This window comes from Thyridium curvatum (assembly GCF_004353045.1).
Source record: "Thyridium curvatum strain D216 chromosome Unknown NODE_30_length_408869_cov_84.441474, whole genome shotgun sequence".
Lineage (NCBI taxonomy): Eukaryota > Fungi > Ascomycota > Sordariomycetes > Thyridiales > Thyridiaceae > Thyridium > Thyridium curvatum.
Genome location: NW_022156785.1, coordinates 259,515 through 273,448, shown reverse-complemented (window position 1 = coordinate 273,448; position 13,934 = coordinate 259,515). Strand labels below are relative to the sequence as shown.

At 56.4% G+C, this 13,934-nt stretch overlaps 6 protein-coding genes across 6 annotated transcripts; 3 read left to right on the top strand and 3 right to left on the bottom strand.

Annotated features, from left to right (window-relative positions):
- Positions 1-1,243: 1,243 nt before the first annotated feature.
- On the top strand, positions 1,244-4,326 carry E0L32_005661 (uncharacterized protein; the record flags this gene model as incomplete). Its single annotated transcript, XM_031140207.1, has 4 exons — positions 1,244-1,695; positions 1,756-2,378; positions 2,451-2,574; positions 3,636-4,326. 4 exons carry the CDS (start codon positions 1,244-1,246, stop codon positions 4,324-4,326), a joined length of 1,890 nt encoding a protein of 629 aa, XP_030995672.1.
- A 368-nt stretch (positions 4,327-4,694) lies between these two features.
- On the bottom strand, positions 4,695-5,347 carry E0L32_005660 (uncharacterized protein; the record flags this gene model as incomplete). The annotated part of the gene is made up of 3 exons (XM_031140206.1): positions 4,695-4,983; positions 5,158-5,264; positions 5,324-5,347. 3 exons carry the CDS (start codon positions 5,345-5,347, stop codon positions 4,695-4,697), a joined length of 420 nt encoding a protein of 139 aa, XP_030995671.1.
- Positions 5,348-5,692: 345 nt separating this feature from the next.
- E0L32_005659 (uncharacterized protein) lies at positions 5,693-7,670 on the bottom strand (the record flags this gene model as incomplete). Its single annotated transcript, XM_031140205.1, has 2 exons — positions 5,693-7,199; positions 7,441-7,670. The coding sequence occupies 2 exons, from the start codon at positions 7,668-7,670 to the stop codon at positions 5,693-5,695; spliced, it is 1,737 nt and encodes a 578-aa protein (XP_030995670.1).
- Positions 7,671-7,946: 276 nt separating this feature from the next.
- E0L32_005658 (uncharacterized protein) lies at positions 7,947-8,586 on the top strand (the record flags this gene model as incomplete). Its single annotated transcript, XM_031140204.1, has 3 exons — positions 7,947-8,127; positions 8,186-8,352; positions 8,407-8,586. The coding sequence occupies 3 exons, from the start codon at positions 7,947-7,949 to the stop codon at positions 8,584-8,586; spliced, it is 528 nt and encodes a 175-aa protein (XP_030995669.1).
- A 941-nt stretch (positions 8,587-9,527) lies between these two features.
- Positions 9,528-10,200, top strand: E0L32_005657 (uncharacterized protein; the record flags this gene model as incomplete). Its single annotated transcript, XM_031140203.1, has 3 exons — positions 9,528-9,742; positions 9,828-10,059; positions 10,168-10,200. The coding sequence occupies 3 exons, from the start codon at positions 9,528-9,530 to the stop codon at positions 10,198-10,200; spliced, it is 480 nt and encodes a 159-aa protein (XP_030995668.1).
- A 253-nt stretch (positions 10,201-10,453) lies between these two features.
- E0L32_005656 (uncharacterized protein) lies at positions 10,454-13,920 on the bottom strand (the record flags this gene model as incomplete). Its single annotated transcript, XM_031140201.1, has 5 exons — positions 10,454-10,498; positions 10,563-11,703; positions 11,756-11,874; positions 11,933-11,985; positions 12,981-13,920. 5 exons carry the CDS (start codon positions 13,918-13,920, stop codon positions 10,454-10,456), a joined length of 2,298 nt encoding a protein of 765 aa, XP_030995667.1.
- Between the last annotated feature and the right edge of the window lie 14 nt (positions 13,921-13,934).

Sequence of the window (13,934 nt, the reverse complement as noted above, 5' to 3'; positions counted from 1 at the left end):
GAAGATGGATTCAGCCCAAGTAAAGAAGGCCACTGTCTTGTTCACAGTACTTTACGCAGCAGGACCGAAAGACCCAAGCCTCTCAATCACTCTCCAGGGCTGCTTGCATGTTCAGCACATGCAACATTCTCACCTCACTGTTTCGCCCCAGAACAGTGTAGGCACTAGAGGCCTAGAAAGCACTCGTACAGGCAGGTATGGAAACGCTGTAGGGAGTCCGTGCACAGGGAGGACCCCACAGCCTCGTCTCGTGCGCACGCGCCGTAACCTACTCACACCTCGAGAGCTCCAGTTTTCCATTCTCATCCTCCTCCTGTCTCCCTGTCCTCCAATATTTGGTCGTCCTCTACACAGCTCCTGCCACCACTTTGAAGCTTGCAGAGCGATTCCAGCATCCTCTTTAGCAGAGCAGACGCCACTTCCGTCGGTAAGACGCCTCTTTATGTTGGGTCTGCGGAAGCGCGACCGACCCGAAATCTCCAATCGAACTCGTAGCATCCTTACTCGAGCGAGCTCACCCGACCGGATTGGCAGCGACCCTTCACAACCCCCATAGCGAACAGCTCGATTATATCCCCGACACACTCTCCCATTTCGATCCTTGAGCCTTGTGCTCGTGTCGCGCTCACTAACCATTCAAGGTGCCGCTTTCTACTAAGGCTGGGACCACGGCGCAGAGAGGCAGATTCACTTGTCCCGTTGGGCAGAGTTCCTGTAGACATTTGGCTCTGGGCGCCAGAGATCATTTCTCTGCATCGAGATTCTATCTGCATTATTCCCAAGCTTCTTGAAAAAGGCGCAGCCAAGAGCTACATCTGGCCTGTACAATAATCCTTCCACCATCACGGCACCTGTCGTCGTCGCAAGACTGCAAGCACAGAGCTTCGTCTTCAATCACCTTACCTGACTGAGGCAAGGCATCACTTTCTCATCATCTGTCACTCAGGATCAGGAGTGTACGTATTGCTTGCTTTTGCTTCCTGTCTTCTAGCGTCCCGCCTTCTGTATCCCTATTCTTTTTATTTATTTTTTTTATTTCTTTTTGCACGCCGTCTCTCACTTTACTATTGTCTATCCGTCGGTGGGCCTTGTGCAGCTGCTGATATGGGATTCCGGACCGCGCAGACACCTTCGTGTAATTCTAATCCAGACTCTAGGCTTCAATACACATTTTACTTCGCAACCAGACTGAGCTTCGGACAAGGTCACTTGGACTTTCGTTTGATACACCAGGGCTGGAACAATGGCTGAGGAGGAGTACGAGATAGATATCTATGGGGATGAGCAGGGCCATGGCGCCGAAACCCACAACCGACACGATGACCAGGGGCGCGATCAACACAACGACGGTGGCCACGGCTACCATGGCGAGGAAGGGCACGGCGCACACGGATCTGGCGATTATGATGAGAGCCATCACGACAGCCACAGCCACAGCCACGACCAGCATCAGGACTCCTCAGAGTACGACCAAGCCAGGTCATCATCACAGCCGCGCCAACAAGGCGTCAAGCGCAAGGAGTCGTCGGACGAACGCCCTGTCGACCCTGGCGCTACGACCGCGCTCTTGGTCTCCGACTTGAGCTGGTGGAACACGGACGACGATGTCAGGGGCTGGGTGAACCAAGCCGGCTGTGAAGACGAGCTCAAAGACATCACCTTTAGCGAACACAAAGTTAACGGCAAAAGCAAAGGGTAAGCTGGACAGAAGCACCGGGCCGTTTTTCTCACCAGACATGCTGACCTGTTGGATAGTCAAGCCTACGTCGAATTCACATCCCAGCAAGCCGCCACCGCAACCAAGCACAAGATTGAGGAGCTCTTTAATGACGGCACTCAGCCGGGCCAGAAGCGGCACTCGGTCATCTACACGTCTCCCACCAGCAACCCCTTCCGCACCCTCCCCAAGGATGCTCCGGCCCGGGCCAATAAGGACGGCCAGAGCCGCACACCTGCCGGACCGGGCTACAATGATCGTTCTGGTAACATGGGTGGCGGCAACTACGGCGGCGGCGGCGGCTTCCGGGGAGGCCGAGGAAATTACCAACGCGGCGGCATGGGCAACCAAGGCGGCTACAACCGCAACTTCAACAACAACAACAACATGGGAGGCTTCAACAACGGCATGGGCTTCAACAACAACATGGGCGGCGGCAACTTTGGCGGCTTCCGCGGAGGCGGCATGATGGGCAACAATATGCGCGGCGGCATGGGTATGCGCGGCGGTCGTGGCGGCAACATGGGTGGCATGATGGGCAACATGAACCCCATGGGCGGCATGGGCGGTATGGGAGGCATGCCCAACAACATGGGCAACATGGGCGGCATGGGCAATATGGGCGGCATGGGCGGTATGGGTATGATGGGCAACGCCATGGGTAAGTCGACGGCACTGTCCGGGCTTGTTTGAATTTAATGCTCGGTTTACTGACACGATGGCTATCCTATAGGCTTCCCAAACATGCCGAACATGCAACCTCACTTCAACCCCTCCTTCTTCCCCAACGGCGGAGGGAACCAGTCGGGCAGCAACGAGTGGCAGAATCCTCATGGGGCTAAGCGACCGCGACCAGAGTAGGGCTCAGGCCGGCCAAGCACCTCACGCACCCAGAAGGATCAAGGCAGTCATGCATCGACTCACGCTAGAACATGGAACACATCGACACAGTCCTGGACAATTCCGTCCAAGCCGGGAGGTCCTGCATCGGGACATCCGAGCTCGCATCCGGGAGGCTTTTAGTTCCATCTTGCCGCTCGAAAGACCACTACTCTCACGCGATGAGGAAGGATGCCTTCTTCAACCCTGAGAATACTGTATTACATTGCTCTTACTGAAGCAGAATCGTTTGAACTCGGGGTTGACATTGGAATTTCAGAACGGTGTATGAGGGAGTTGAAAGGGACACTAGTCAAATTTCGCAGCATCCTGCGTTGTGTTAATCAGGTACATCCATAGCATCCACATGGCAAAGTTTCACATGAAAGCTCCGCATCATCACATGTTCAGTTTGACAAGGAATAACCCTGGCGTCATGGTAGCCTTGTGCTACTCGGTATGCATCCTTGGATGCATGTATGTCTCGGGATCCAACACATCAATATGATCTACAGGCTTAAATCGATGTTCAATTTGATTCACTGATAGGCCAAGAGCAGGAGTGGATATGGAGGCTCTGTCCCGAGCGGACCCAGCGCTGAATCCACTCGAGCTTATCGAGATACAGGGGAGCTAACAAGGGACCTACCCGTTTTCGGCATTTCAAGTCGAATGATCACATCACATCGTCGAACCATCTTTGCGATCCTTACTCTTGCACCTTGACATGTGTGCAGAGAGGTGTCAATTCGAGTCGCGATGAAGGCCGTCATACCGCGCTCTTCAGCAGCAGTGGCTGCCGCCCGGCGGCACATCAGCCGCGCTGTTCTCGTCCCGGCAGCATCATCGGATCCCTCTTCTTTGAGGCCGTTCTCGGTCCTGAACCGCCCGCCGCCCAATTATCCCGGCCATGTCCCTCTCACTGGCCTCGAGCGCGCAGGCCTGGCCATCGGTTCAGGCCTCATGTCACTGATCAATCCCAGACGAGGAGGCGAGCCCCCTTTTTTCCTTTGATTTGCACACCAAAGCCTCCATAAAGGGCAACCCCCCCTCCACCTACAGCAGCTGACCCTCTTTCCCATGCAGACCTCATCGCCGCCTTTGCCGAGGCCACGGCCACGCCCTACTTCATCTACCGCCTGCGCGACGCCATGCTCGCGGACCCCACGGGCCGGCGCATCCTCCGCGACCGCCCGCGCCTGACCTCGGCCTCGCTCGACCTGCCCCGCCTCCGGGCGCTGGGCCCGCGGACCGTGGGCGCCACCTACGCCGCCTGGCTGGACCGCGAGGGGGTGTCGCCCGACACGCGCGCGCAGGTGCGCTACATCGACGACGCGGAGGCCGCGTACGTGATGCAGCGGTACCGCGAGTGCCACGACTTCTACCACGCGCTGACGGGCCTGCCCGTCGTGCGCGAGGGCGAGGTCGCGCTCAAGGCGTTCGAGTTTGCCAACACGCTGCTGCCCATGACGGGGCTCAGCGTCGCCGCCGCGGCGACCCTCAAGAGGCCCGAGCGGGCGCGGTTCGCGAGCACGTACCTCCCCTGGGCGGTGCGCAACGGCCTCAGGGCCAAGGACGTGATCAATGTGTACTGGGAGGAGGAGCTCGAGACGGACGTCGCCGAGCTCAGGAGGCGGCTCAACGTCGAGGCGCCGCCTGACATGAGGTCGATTCGGAAGAGGGAGAGGGAGGAGCGGAAGAGGAGGAAGGCTCTGATGGAGCAGCGGTAGAGGGGGGGAGGGGGGGATTATACATGTATGGAAGTGTTTCTCACGGTGAGGGTTGTACGATGAGTGTATATATCGATTCTTGTATTTGTATCCCGTGCTTTTTCACGGAGACCCTGTCCCTTCGTGCATAGAAATGTATGGACGGCTCAACCCTCTTCACGTAGACACCCTTCTCGGAGTGCGTGTACGCCCTGAACGGCAGCCGACACAGTGCTTGCGAGGAGGACATGAATCAGAATGGTATTATCAAAAGAAGCCTTCCGACGCAGCCCATGCGTGACAGGAATTCATTCTCTCTCTCTCTCTCTCTCTCTCTCTCTCTCTCTCTCTCTCTCTCTCTCTCTCTCTCTCTTCCCGCCTTTCCCTCCTCACAGGTCCAGCAGGTCGTCGTCGTCGTCGTCCCACCTCTTGTGCTTCTTGACCACAATCTTCTCCTGCTGGTTGTTGTCGGCCACGGCGTTGAGCAGCTCCTTGAGCTGGTCCTCGGTCACCTTTTGCCGCAGCTGGCCCGTCTGCGCCAGCATGATGAGCCGGTTCTCGATCTCGGTCGCCCGCGACTCCTTGACCATGCGGATGCGGCCCAGGCGGTCCGCCGCCTCGGGGTGCAGGATCTGGTCGAGGATGCCCCGGCGCGCCTCGGCTGTGCGGCGTGTCGTGCTGTGTGGTTAGTCGATGCGGTACTGTACACACACAAGACTCAATTTTTCGGGACCAATGTTGGCAGCGTACCTTCTTGCGCCCTGTGATTGAGAAAAAGAAAGAAACAAGAGTCAGCTCATGCTTTTTGGCTTGGAAAGAGGGTGTATGTCTTGTGTGTGAGAGGGCACTCACTGCCGTTGCTCTGCCTGGCCTTGCCCAGATGCACCTCCACCACCACCACCACCACCCTGGCCGCCGCCACCCTGCGCCTTCAGCTGCTCCAGGCGGGCCTTGCGAATCTGCGGATTGTCAGGTCCGAAAATACTGCGATACTTGCGAGATTGCAGCAGTGGCATACCTGCTCGAGTTCTGCGTCATCCATGTTGAATATGTTGGGTTGTGTTTGGCGGGGTTGATGGTTTGCGAGCTGCCGTTGGTGGTGCGATAAGCCCAGGCGATATAAATATCCAACTATGGTGGAGAACTGACCTACGCCAAGTAGATGAGCACAGTGAAGAGACATTCAGCCGCCAGTACACGCACGAGAACGAAATTGAAAATTGAAAATTCTTCTAAGCCGTCAAGTACATGATACAGCTATCTATGTGTAGATCTACTAGGTGTTACATCAATGGGTCATACAGGTGCTACAAGGCTGGTGACGCTGGCTGACCAACGACACGACACGCTCGATAATTATACACGGATCGCCAAAGCTCTCTAATGATCACCTTAGCTTCCTCTTGTCGACGGGGATATACTCGTCTATCTCGCCCACGCCATTCCGCTGTCTGGCCTTCACCATTGTGATGATGGTCTTGTTCGTCGCGCACGACAGGCCGACCTCCGCCCCGCGTTGGACGAAGTAGCCGTTCAGAAAGTCGATATCGCTTTCTCTACCCCAGCGAATGGTATGGAGCATGTGGCTCTCACCACTGCTTCTCTTCCTCAGACGAGCACGGCAGTCCTTCTGAAGTGCGCCGTCATGGACATATCTCAGCAGCTCCTCGGAGTACTGGAGCTCGGGCAGAGACGTGATCACTTCGGAAATCTCTCGCAAAAGCTCGAAAACAATGTGCCGTGCTTCTAGGTTGGACCAGACCTTGTCATACGGCATGTCGAGCGCCGCAGACACCGAGTCTACCGCCGAGGTGAATACCATATCCGGGAGCCTACGCCGGAGGAAGTGCGCATACGAGTAACCTCCAGCTTGGAGATTTGGCGTCGTGGTCAGCATCCTCAGAAGATGAGAACTCTGCGTATGACGTTCAACGGGTGGGTAGATCTTGACAACGGGTTCGGTGACCCCTTCTCGCAAAGCTGTAAGGCATAGTCGCCCGCTAGCCTTCTCGTTGACCGAGAATCGGCTCTGGCCGTGCGCCAGGATATGGGTCATGTGTCCCAGAACATATCTTGGCCGGTAAGCTGGATCTGTGAATAGTTTCTGGTTGAGATGCTCTGCAACACCCAGTCCGTCTTGGATAAGACACAGAGTGGTCCGCTGGTCGATCCGATGCGTAATGTTCGAGAGGGCTCTCACAGCTCCCGCGGCCGAAAGTGTGACGATCAGGTTGTCTATGTGTGGTTGGTGCGCTGCGCGACCACGTTGGTTCATCAGCTCGACAATTGGCGTGTTTCGCGTCGAGCACTCTCCGTTCCGGAACACGTGTATCTCGTGTCCTTCAGACTTCCACTCCTTGAGGAAAGCCCAACGATTGGACAGTAACCGCACTGGTGGTATGGAGGAAAGACCTGAGATTGCGTGCGCAATATAGTGCGCTTTGAGGTCGGAACCAAGGATGTGCACTTGGTCAGAGTGATGGTGTAGTGCTTCTCTCCGGTTTGAGACGGGTAGCACAGGGCTCTCTGACATCGAAAGACTAGAATCGGGCGTAGCCTCATTGACAGTGCTGTCTTCGCTCTTCGGTATTGTCTCGTTTGAGTCGCGAAGAGGCGTTGGAACTTCGGGGGCGACGGATGAGGCATGGTTGTCCTGACTAGACTGCAGAGGCTGATGTGCTGAAGGCGGCGATGTAGAGGACTTGGGAGAGGTTGGCGGTCGATAGCCGTGAGGAAGATGCTGAGAACTTGGCAGGGTAGATATCAGGAGGGAAGGCTTGCCGAAAGGGAAGTGGTAGTCGACAGGCGCGCTCGGAGTGGCTGTCGCCTGCGCCGAGATAAACTTGGTGGCCCCCCGGCCGGCCGAAGTGTTACCGCGGTTCCATGACAACTGGCTATAGGGTATTCGCGAGAATACCCTTGATTTTGGTCGACCGGCTAACGTGAGAGACAGATTGGCTGATTTCAAGACGCTACCGGGGCGTCATCGCACTCTGGTTGTGTGCCAAATCCGACTCGTGCCCAGCTGAACAGATCCTCGGTCTGGCTGATCTGGTTCTAGGGATCGACTCGATGGTGGATTAGATTGATCTCGGATGCTCGGTTGCAAGAAGGAACGGGAGACAAGAATCACACCAGCGGCTATCCAAGACACTAAAAAGGCCGTGTGGTCGTGGCGACGGGCCTTTAGAGAGTGCGCCGTTGGAAAGTTGGGAGTTGATGATGGCGACAATTTTTCGTAGCAGCTCGGTCCCTAGCTTTTCTGAAGGGAATGAATTGCGCGCTTGCGATCGCCCGATAACCATCATCTCCTTTTGCGGCCACCCGATTGGATCCAGGCCGGTTTGGGTGGGTACAAGTCCCATATGCTCTTAGGCCAGGGTCCCTCGAAGTACCTTCTCCACCAAAAATCTGCGTCGATGGTACTGCAGCCCGATGATCAACCGCTAAAAATTGCGTTGCTGCTTGAGATGCACCCGCTCTACGTCTTCAAGCACACTCACTCCTTTCGGATTTCAAGATCACCGGATTGCAAACCTCGAAGTGCTCATAAGCCCTGCTTCTCACAGATTTTGTAAAAACTCTTCAGACTCAGACTGTTTGCTGCGCCTCCCAAACCTGCCGAACGCCTCACCAGCACCATGGCCGATATCTCGGACCTCAATCCTCACCTCGAACAGCTCGAGGCCGACCTGGACCAGCTGGAAGAGGCTCTCAAGCCACTTCTCGAGGACCTCGGAGGCCTTTCGTCACAGCTTCCGCTTCTGGACAAGAGCAAGCTCTGTGTTTTGACAACTTATGCTATCGAGTCACTCCTCTTCTGTGCGCCGCCTCTATCCTTTACTGGACTTGCTTGACAGCTACTAACTATTAATGATAGCCACTCTACGGATCAATGGAGTGAGTGCGCGGGAGCACCCTGTCACCACGGAACTTCTGCGTGTCAGACAGTACTTTGAAAAGATCAAGACCGCGGAGAACCCTCCTGCTCCAAGGGAGAACAGTCTGAATAAAGAGGCTGCGATCCGCTTCCTCAAGTCAGATTTGGTATGTGTATCCGTCTGTATGCCAGTCATTGCCATGTTGTTAACATCTAAACAGGCGGACAACGCAGAAGTCAGCAAAAAGCTTGGGGAGCAGCTCACCAAGGAGCGCGAGAAGACTTCGTCCACCGCCACCAAGGGCAACAAGAAGCGCTCAGCAGACTCGAGCGATAAGGGCACCCAGGGGTCTGCAAAGGCTACTAAACGATCCAAGACTGGGCGCTCGGGTGCGAAGTGATTTATCTTCGTCACAGGAACATCTGCATACTCACAAGCCCTTCCATCCTGCGAAGGCAACCAAGGTTCGTGAAACAGGCCAGGCAGTCGAAGAACACCGGGCAATGCCCGTGGCTATACAGTCAACGGCCAGCATACCGTGTGTCATGCCTTTCCCGTACTCCTCCTGCCCAAGGACGGCATGGGGAGGTAGAGCTCGAAGCGCAGAGAGGTCACTGAGATCCTGGTCCAGGGTGGCTTCAGAGGTAGCCCACTGTGGATCAGGACTCTCTCTGAGCAGGAAGCTCAGGGAATCGGACGGCCTCATGCTTTCATACCTTGCAACTATCCAGAGATGGATAGATCAAGGCCAAGACACTTTCGCAATACTTGAAGCCAAAGCGGCTGGTGTCGGAGGGCCGTAGCGAACATCCCAGGTGACTCAGGATAGATAGAAGATGTAAATTCATCAAAACTTCACGATTCCAATTGAGATGAGCATACATGTTCGAGAGAGACACAGCAAGCCTCTTCACGTATCCCATGCATGGTGAAGGTGAAGGGGGGTACCATTACAAACCTGCCTCGCCAAATACGCGTGGGCCTCTAGAAACCCCCATTCACCACCCGTGGACAGCGTACAGTGTAGGTACTGGCAGCGCTACCTTGCGGGTCTCTTTAGCGCCCTCGGGGGCCGTCAGAAGCCGCAGGACGCCCCGAAAACCAATCACGTGGAGTGCATTTAGCGCTATTCGATTGGCTTCCCGGCACTTCGGGAAAGCTGGGGGGCAAACTCGGTGGTCGACTTGGCTTTCCCTTTTTTTAAATCCGACGAACAGAACAAGACCTCCAACTTCAAGTTCACAACTTCAAAGTCCACGACCACACAAGCACGCCTCTTCTGGCAAAGACACCACACACACACACACACGCTCCCGCGCCGCAAAAGACAAACAGCAAAAGATGCCTCGCCAAAGATCCGCCGGCAGAGCCCCCTCTCGCCCTACCGTCCCCGCCCGCGCTCCCGCCGCGCCCACCCACCAGCAGCAGTCCCGGCCGGCCGCCACGTACGCCCCGGCCCAGCAGCAGCAGCACGCTCCCCACGCCCCGGCTCCCGCCGCCGCGCCCGCCGCGTCCCAGGGCCCCGGCCTCTTCGGCCAGATGGCCAGCACCGCTGCGTGAGCTAGCCTCCCTCCTCCCCCCCTTTGTTCCGGGAACCCATCCGTCTAGTTTGCTAACGGAAGACTTGTGTGATGTATACAGCGGTGTCGCCGTCGGATCCTCCATCGGCCACGCCATCGGCGGCCTCTTCTCCGGCGGCTCCTCCGCCCCCGCCGAGGCCCAGCAGGGCGCCGTCGCCGCGCAGGCCCCCCCTGCCCAGCAGCAGAACAGCTCCTGGGGCAACAACTGCCAGGGCGCCACCGAGTCCTTCACCAAGTGCATGGACGAGCACGGCGGCAACATGCAGATCTGCGGCTGGTATCTGGAACAACTGGTGCGTTTTTTGTCTAAACCCCCGTGTGTGTGGGAGGAGGGAGGGGGAATCTTGACCCCATGATGTTCGGGAAGAAGGGGGTATACAGAAAGCTAACAATCTCTGCAGAAAGCTTGCCAGCAGGCTGCCAGCCAGTACTAAGCGGCAGATCGGAGAGAATATGTGTTGGGCGGGTGGAGTTTGTACAGATATGCAGAGCACAGAAAGCATGAGCATTTGTCATGGCTCGCAATTGCATAATGACCGGCTACGGTTACACCAGCAAAGAGCATTATACATTTTGTAGATTTTACATTACGGCAGTCCACTCATCAAACTAGCCTCCGAATCGAAGAGAATAAAACAAGACAAAGGTTTTCAAAAGAGACTAAGGACTCCCAAGTCGTTGAACCATCTATTGTGTATTGTCGTCACCGTCATTCCTCGGCTCGAAGTTGAGCTAGAGATCTGTTAGTGGGACAGATAAAGGGATTGATCGTAGCATGTGTAGCATCAGTACATACCGAGTTACCATTATACAATTGCTGATCCCTCTGACTGTCGTTGGGGTTCCTGAACCCCTGGACGCGGCCGTTATCACGTTGGCCTCGCTCCTGCCTGCTGGCGCCTTGCGGTGATGGCTGCGACGCTTCGGGTGCGGGCGGCGGGCTACTGAAGATCGTGGTAAAGAACGTGAGAACCATTGTGAAGAAGTGGACAATGGCACCGATGATTCGAGACAAGATTCCGGCGTTGCTGTCATCGTATGCGTCGGAGAACTTATCGACCCGGACGAGAACCAGGGTGGAAGAAGGCGTGAGCCCGAGGTCTTGCAAGGTCTTGTCCTCTTCCGTCTCGTCGATGAGCCGGCTCGGAAAGAGAGATCTGAACGTGAAGGGGCCCCCGTCGTCTGTCCGGCTGTCTTCAACCCATTTCCTCACATCCGTCCGGAGGGTGTTGCTGCTGGGGAAGCGTGTCCTGATATTGGAACCATCGAAAAGCCGAACCTGAAGTGCACATTCCTCGCTGTTCTTCGTCGCTCTCGAGGCCAGAGCAGAGTGTGGCGCCAAGCTGATATCGGCCCCCGTCGCGTCCGCCTCTCCACCTGCTCCCTCTGCCAGGGCCGCAGCAGCCTCTCGTTCCCGCTTCCGCAGCTCTTCTCTCGACCTTCGCTCGGCCCTGTCGTCTTCGATCTGCTTCAGGACACGGCGTCGGGCCTCCAGCTCTTCCTGCTGTCTCTTCTTCCGCGCCTCAGCGGCCTTCTGCACCTCGTCCCGCGGTCGGCCAGCGGCTTGAGGCTTGGTGGTCTCGTCGGTCGATTCCTCCGCCGCCTTTCTCCTAGCTTCTTCCGCCTCCTTCCGCTTCCGCAGCGCCTCTTGCTTCTCGCGTTCACGCCGAGCCATGGCCGCCTTTACCAGCTCCGCACGGTCCTGCGGCGGGGCCGAGGATGAGGATGAGGATGAGGATGAGGATTCGACCGCGGCGGAGGCGGTCGGGCTTCGAGCAGCAGTGGCCGCTGTCTCATGGGAGCTCTGCACGGCCGCCGCCGCTGCCGCACTTGCGGCAGCAGGGATTGAGGTGCTTCCTGGGAGAGCACGTCCAACCCTGGTCAAGAAGTCTGTCTTGGAAACGCCTGAAGCAATGTATTCCTTCAACTCGCCATTTCTGTGCCAATTAGCATCTCAACAGCGTGCGTGACCAGGTAGAAGAAGCTCACTTGATGATGACCAAGGTCGGGGTCTTGGGCAGGGGGAACAGCGCGGCGAGGAAGCCAGCTTCTTGTGAGCCAGCTTGCAGCTTCAGTAGGACAGAATCAGTCTGAAGTGCTTGGCTGATCTATAGATTGCGTTAGAAGCAGATTCAGCCATGCTGTTTTGTGAGGGTGGAAGCTTACCGAGCTGTCTTTGAGATACTCGTCCTGCCAGAGTTTACTCTCGTCACCCTCATCTGCATTAGTGTTAGTAGTGCATGTGAGGGCGTAGCATTGGGGGGGTGGCTAGGCTTGCCTGAAACAAAACAAGCTACCAACTTAGACTGCTGGAGAGCGGTTGCGATTCCCTCCTGGAGCGTGCCTGAGAAGAACATGGTGACAGCTATTGGATGTATGATGATAACGACGTACGTAGGTGATTGACAGGCAGTAAGGATGATGCGGTGGCGGGGGCAAGAGGTGATTGAAAAAGGTCCGATAGTTATAAAGTGAGCACCACGTAACGCAGCGTTGGCCACTCCGGTCTAATGGGTTCTAAACAGCCGCAAGTTCTCAAAAGAAGTCAAGTGAAGCCCAGAATCCCGAGCTTTTACAAGGGCGTAACTATGGATGAGGTGCGCTGTTGCTGACGAAATTGCCCTGTTGCTGCCACGTGGATCCCGCTATTCACGTGCCTGGCTTTGTGCTACCTCCTCCCCTCCAGACATGCGTTCGAGTCAACAGCCACCTGGGCAATTTGACATTGCTTGTGCATCGTGGAACAGAGAAGCTACTGGTGGTATCGAGCTCATTAACTTCACCATTGTCTATCTGCAGTACTCAGACAAATAATCCTCAGGTGCCTCGAGCTATGATGATCTGAGATTAGAATCTTACTGGGAGAAGCCAATTGGTTGCTTCTCGCTGCAAGCCATGAGAGCTACACATTCTACGAGGCAAGATGGAGCGATTCTGCTCTAACCATGCCTCACTCAATATCTTGTTCAATTTATCAATTGGCATCCAACCACCGCCCCGACCAGTCGTCTAAGCCGAATGCCCCTCCAAGCTCGCCATCTCTGCCTCGAACAAGGCAGCATCGGTGCAAGGCGTGGACGTGGTCAGCACCGACGAGAAGGACCAGCCGCCCACCTAGAAAAACCATCCCGGATCATGCAGACAGCCCATCAGCACATGTAGCCGAGTAAAAAGACAAGCAGCGGCTTTCTGATAAGCCTTGTCCCCCTCTCACTCTGGGTCCAAAGGTCCTGCGCTTCCACGCATTGCGTGACATGGGTCAAGAAGGCCGCGTTGGAAAAAGCCCGGTCTCGATCGCGGCCGATAGGGTCAGTACACCGAAGCAGGCAGCCCTTGCAGCTGACGCCGCGCTCGACGCTGGCTTTCTTGGAATCGTAGTACGGGTGAGCAATGGCTGCCAGGAAGCGATGGTTCTCCTCGTCCCTGGGAGCCGCTAGATTCCGAACGGCATCCTCGGTCAGCGCCCCGACGGCAAGCAGAGATTGCCTGGCCCTCTCTTCCGAAATCAGATACTCGGGTGGGTGTGGTGAAGTCCCCGTCGCTGCGCTTTTGATTCTAGGCACAGTACGTAGGCCTTGTCCGACAAGATCCCTCAGTCGAGCGGGAGACACCTGAGTGAGCTCGGCAAAAGTGGATGGAGGGATGACACGGAAGCGGGAGGACGACTGGAGGCAACCCGCACAGGTCCTCTCGGCTGTCGGGAGAAACAGAAAGCCTCCAAAACTGCCACAGGCCGCGCACTGGTCAGTGACAAGAGACTGGTAGAGGTCTTGGATGGTGAAGAGATGAGCGAGCTCGGCGCGCAGCAGGCCTCGCAGCGCCTCCAAACCGTGCTTGGCGGCCAGTCTGTAGTCCCGGGATCCAGCTGAATGAACGCGAGCAAGCCTGTTGACTTGGCGGAAACGAAACAGAGAGCGGATGTCGAGCGCGCCGAGGACTATCAACATGATCTCGGCGGGGAGACGACCCAGCATCCCAAGGTGGGCGATGGGCGGCTTCACGAACGGCTTCTGGAGCGATCTGCGGACTGGATGCATCTCGTGCGGGGATGACCAGACGACGACGGGGTCCAAACCCCGCCGGTCGTAGGAACATACTTGCAAGATCGCATCGGCATCGTTCTCGATATCCACAAGGACACCAGTGTTGCTCATACTGGGCGGAGGTC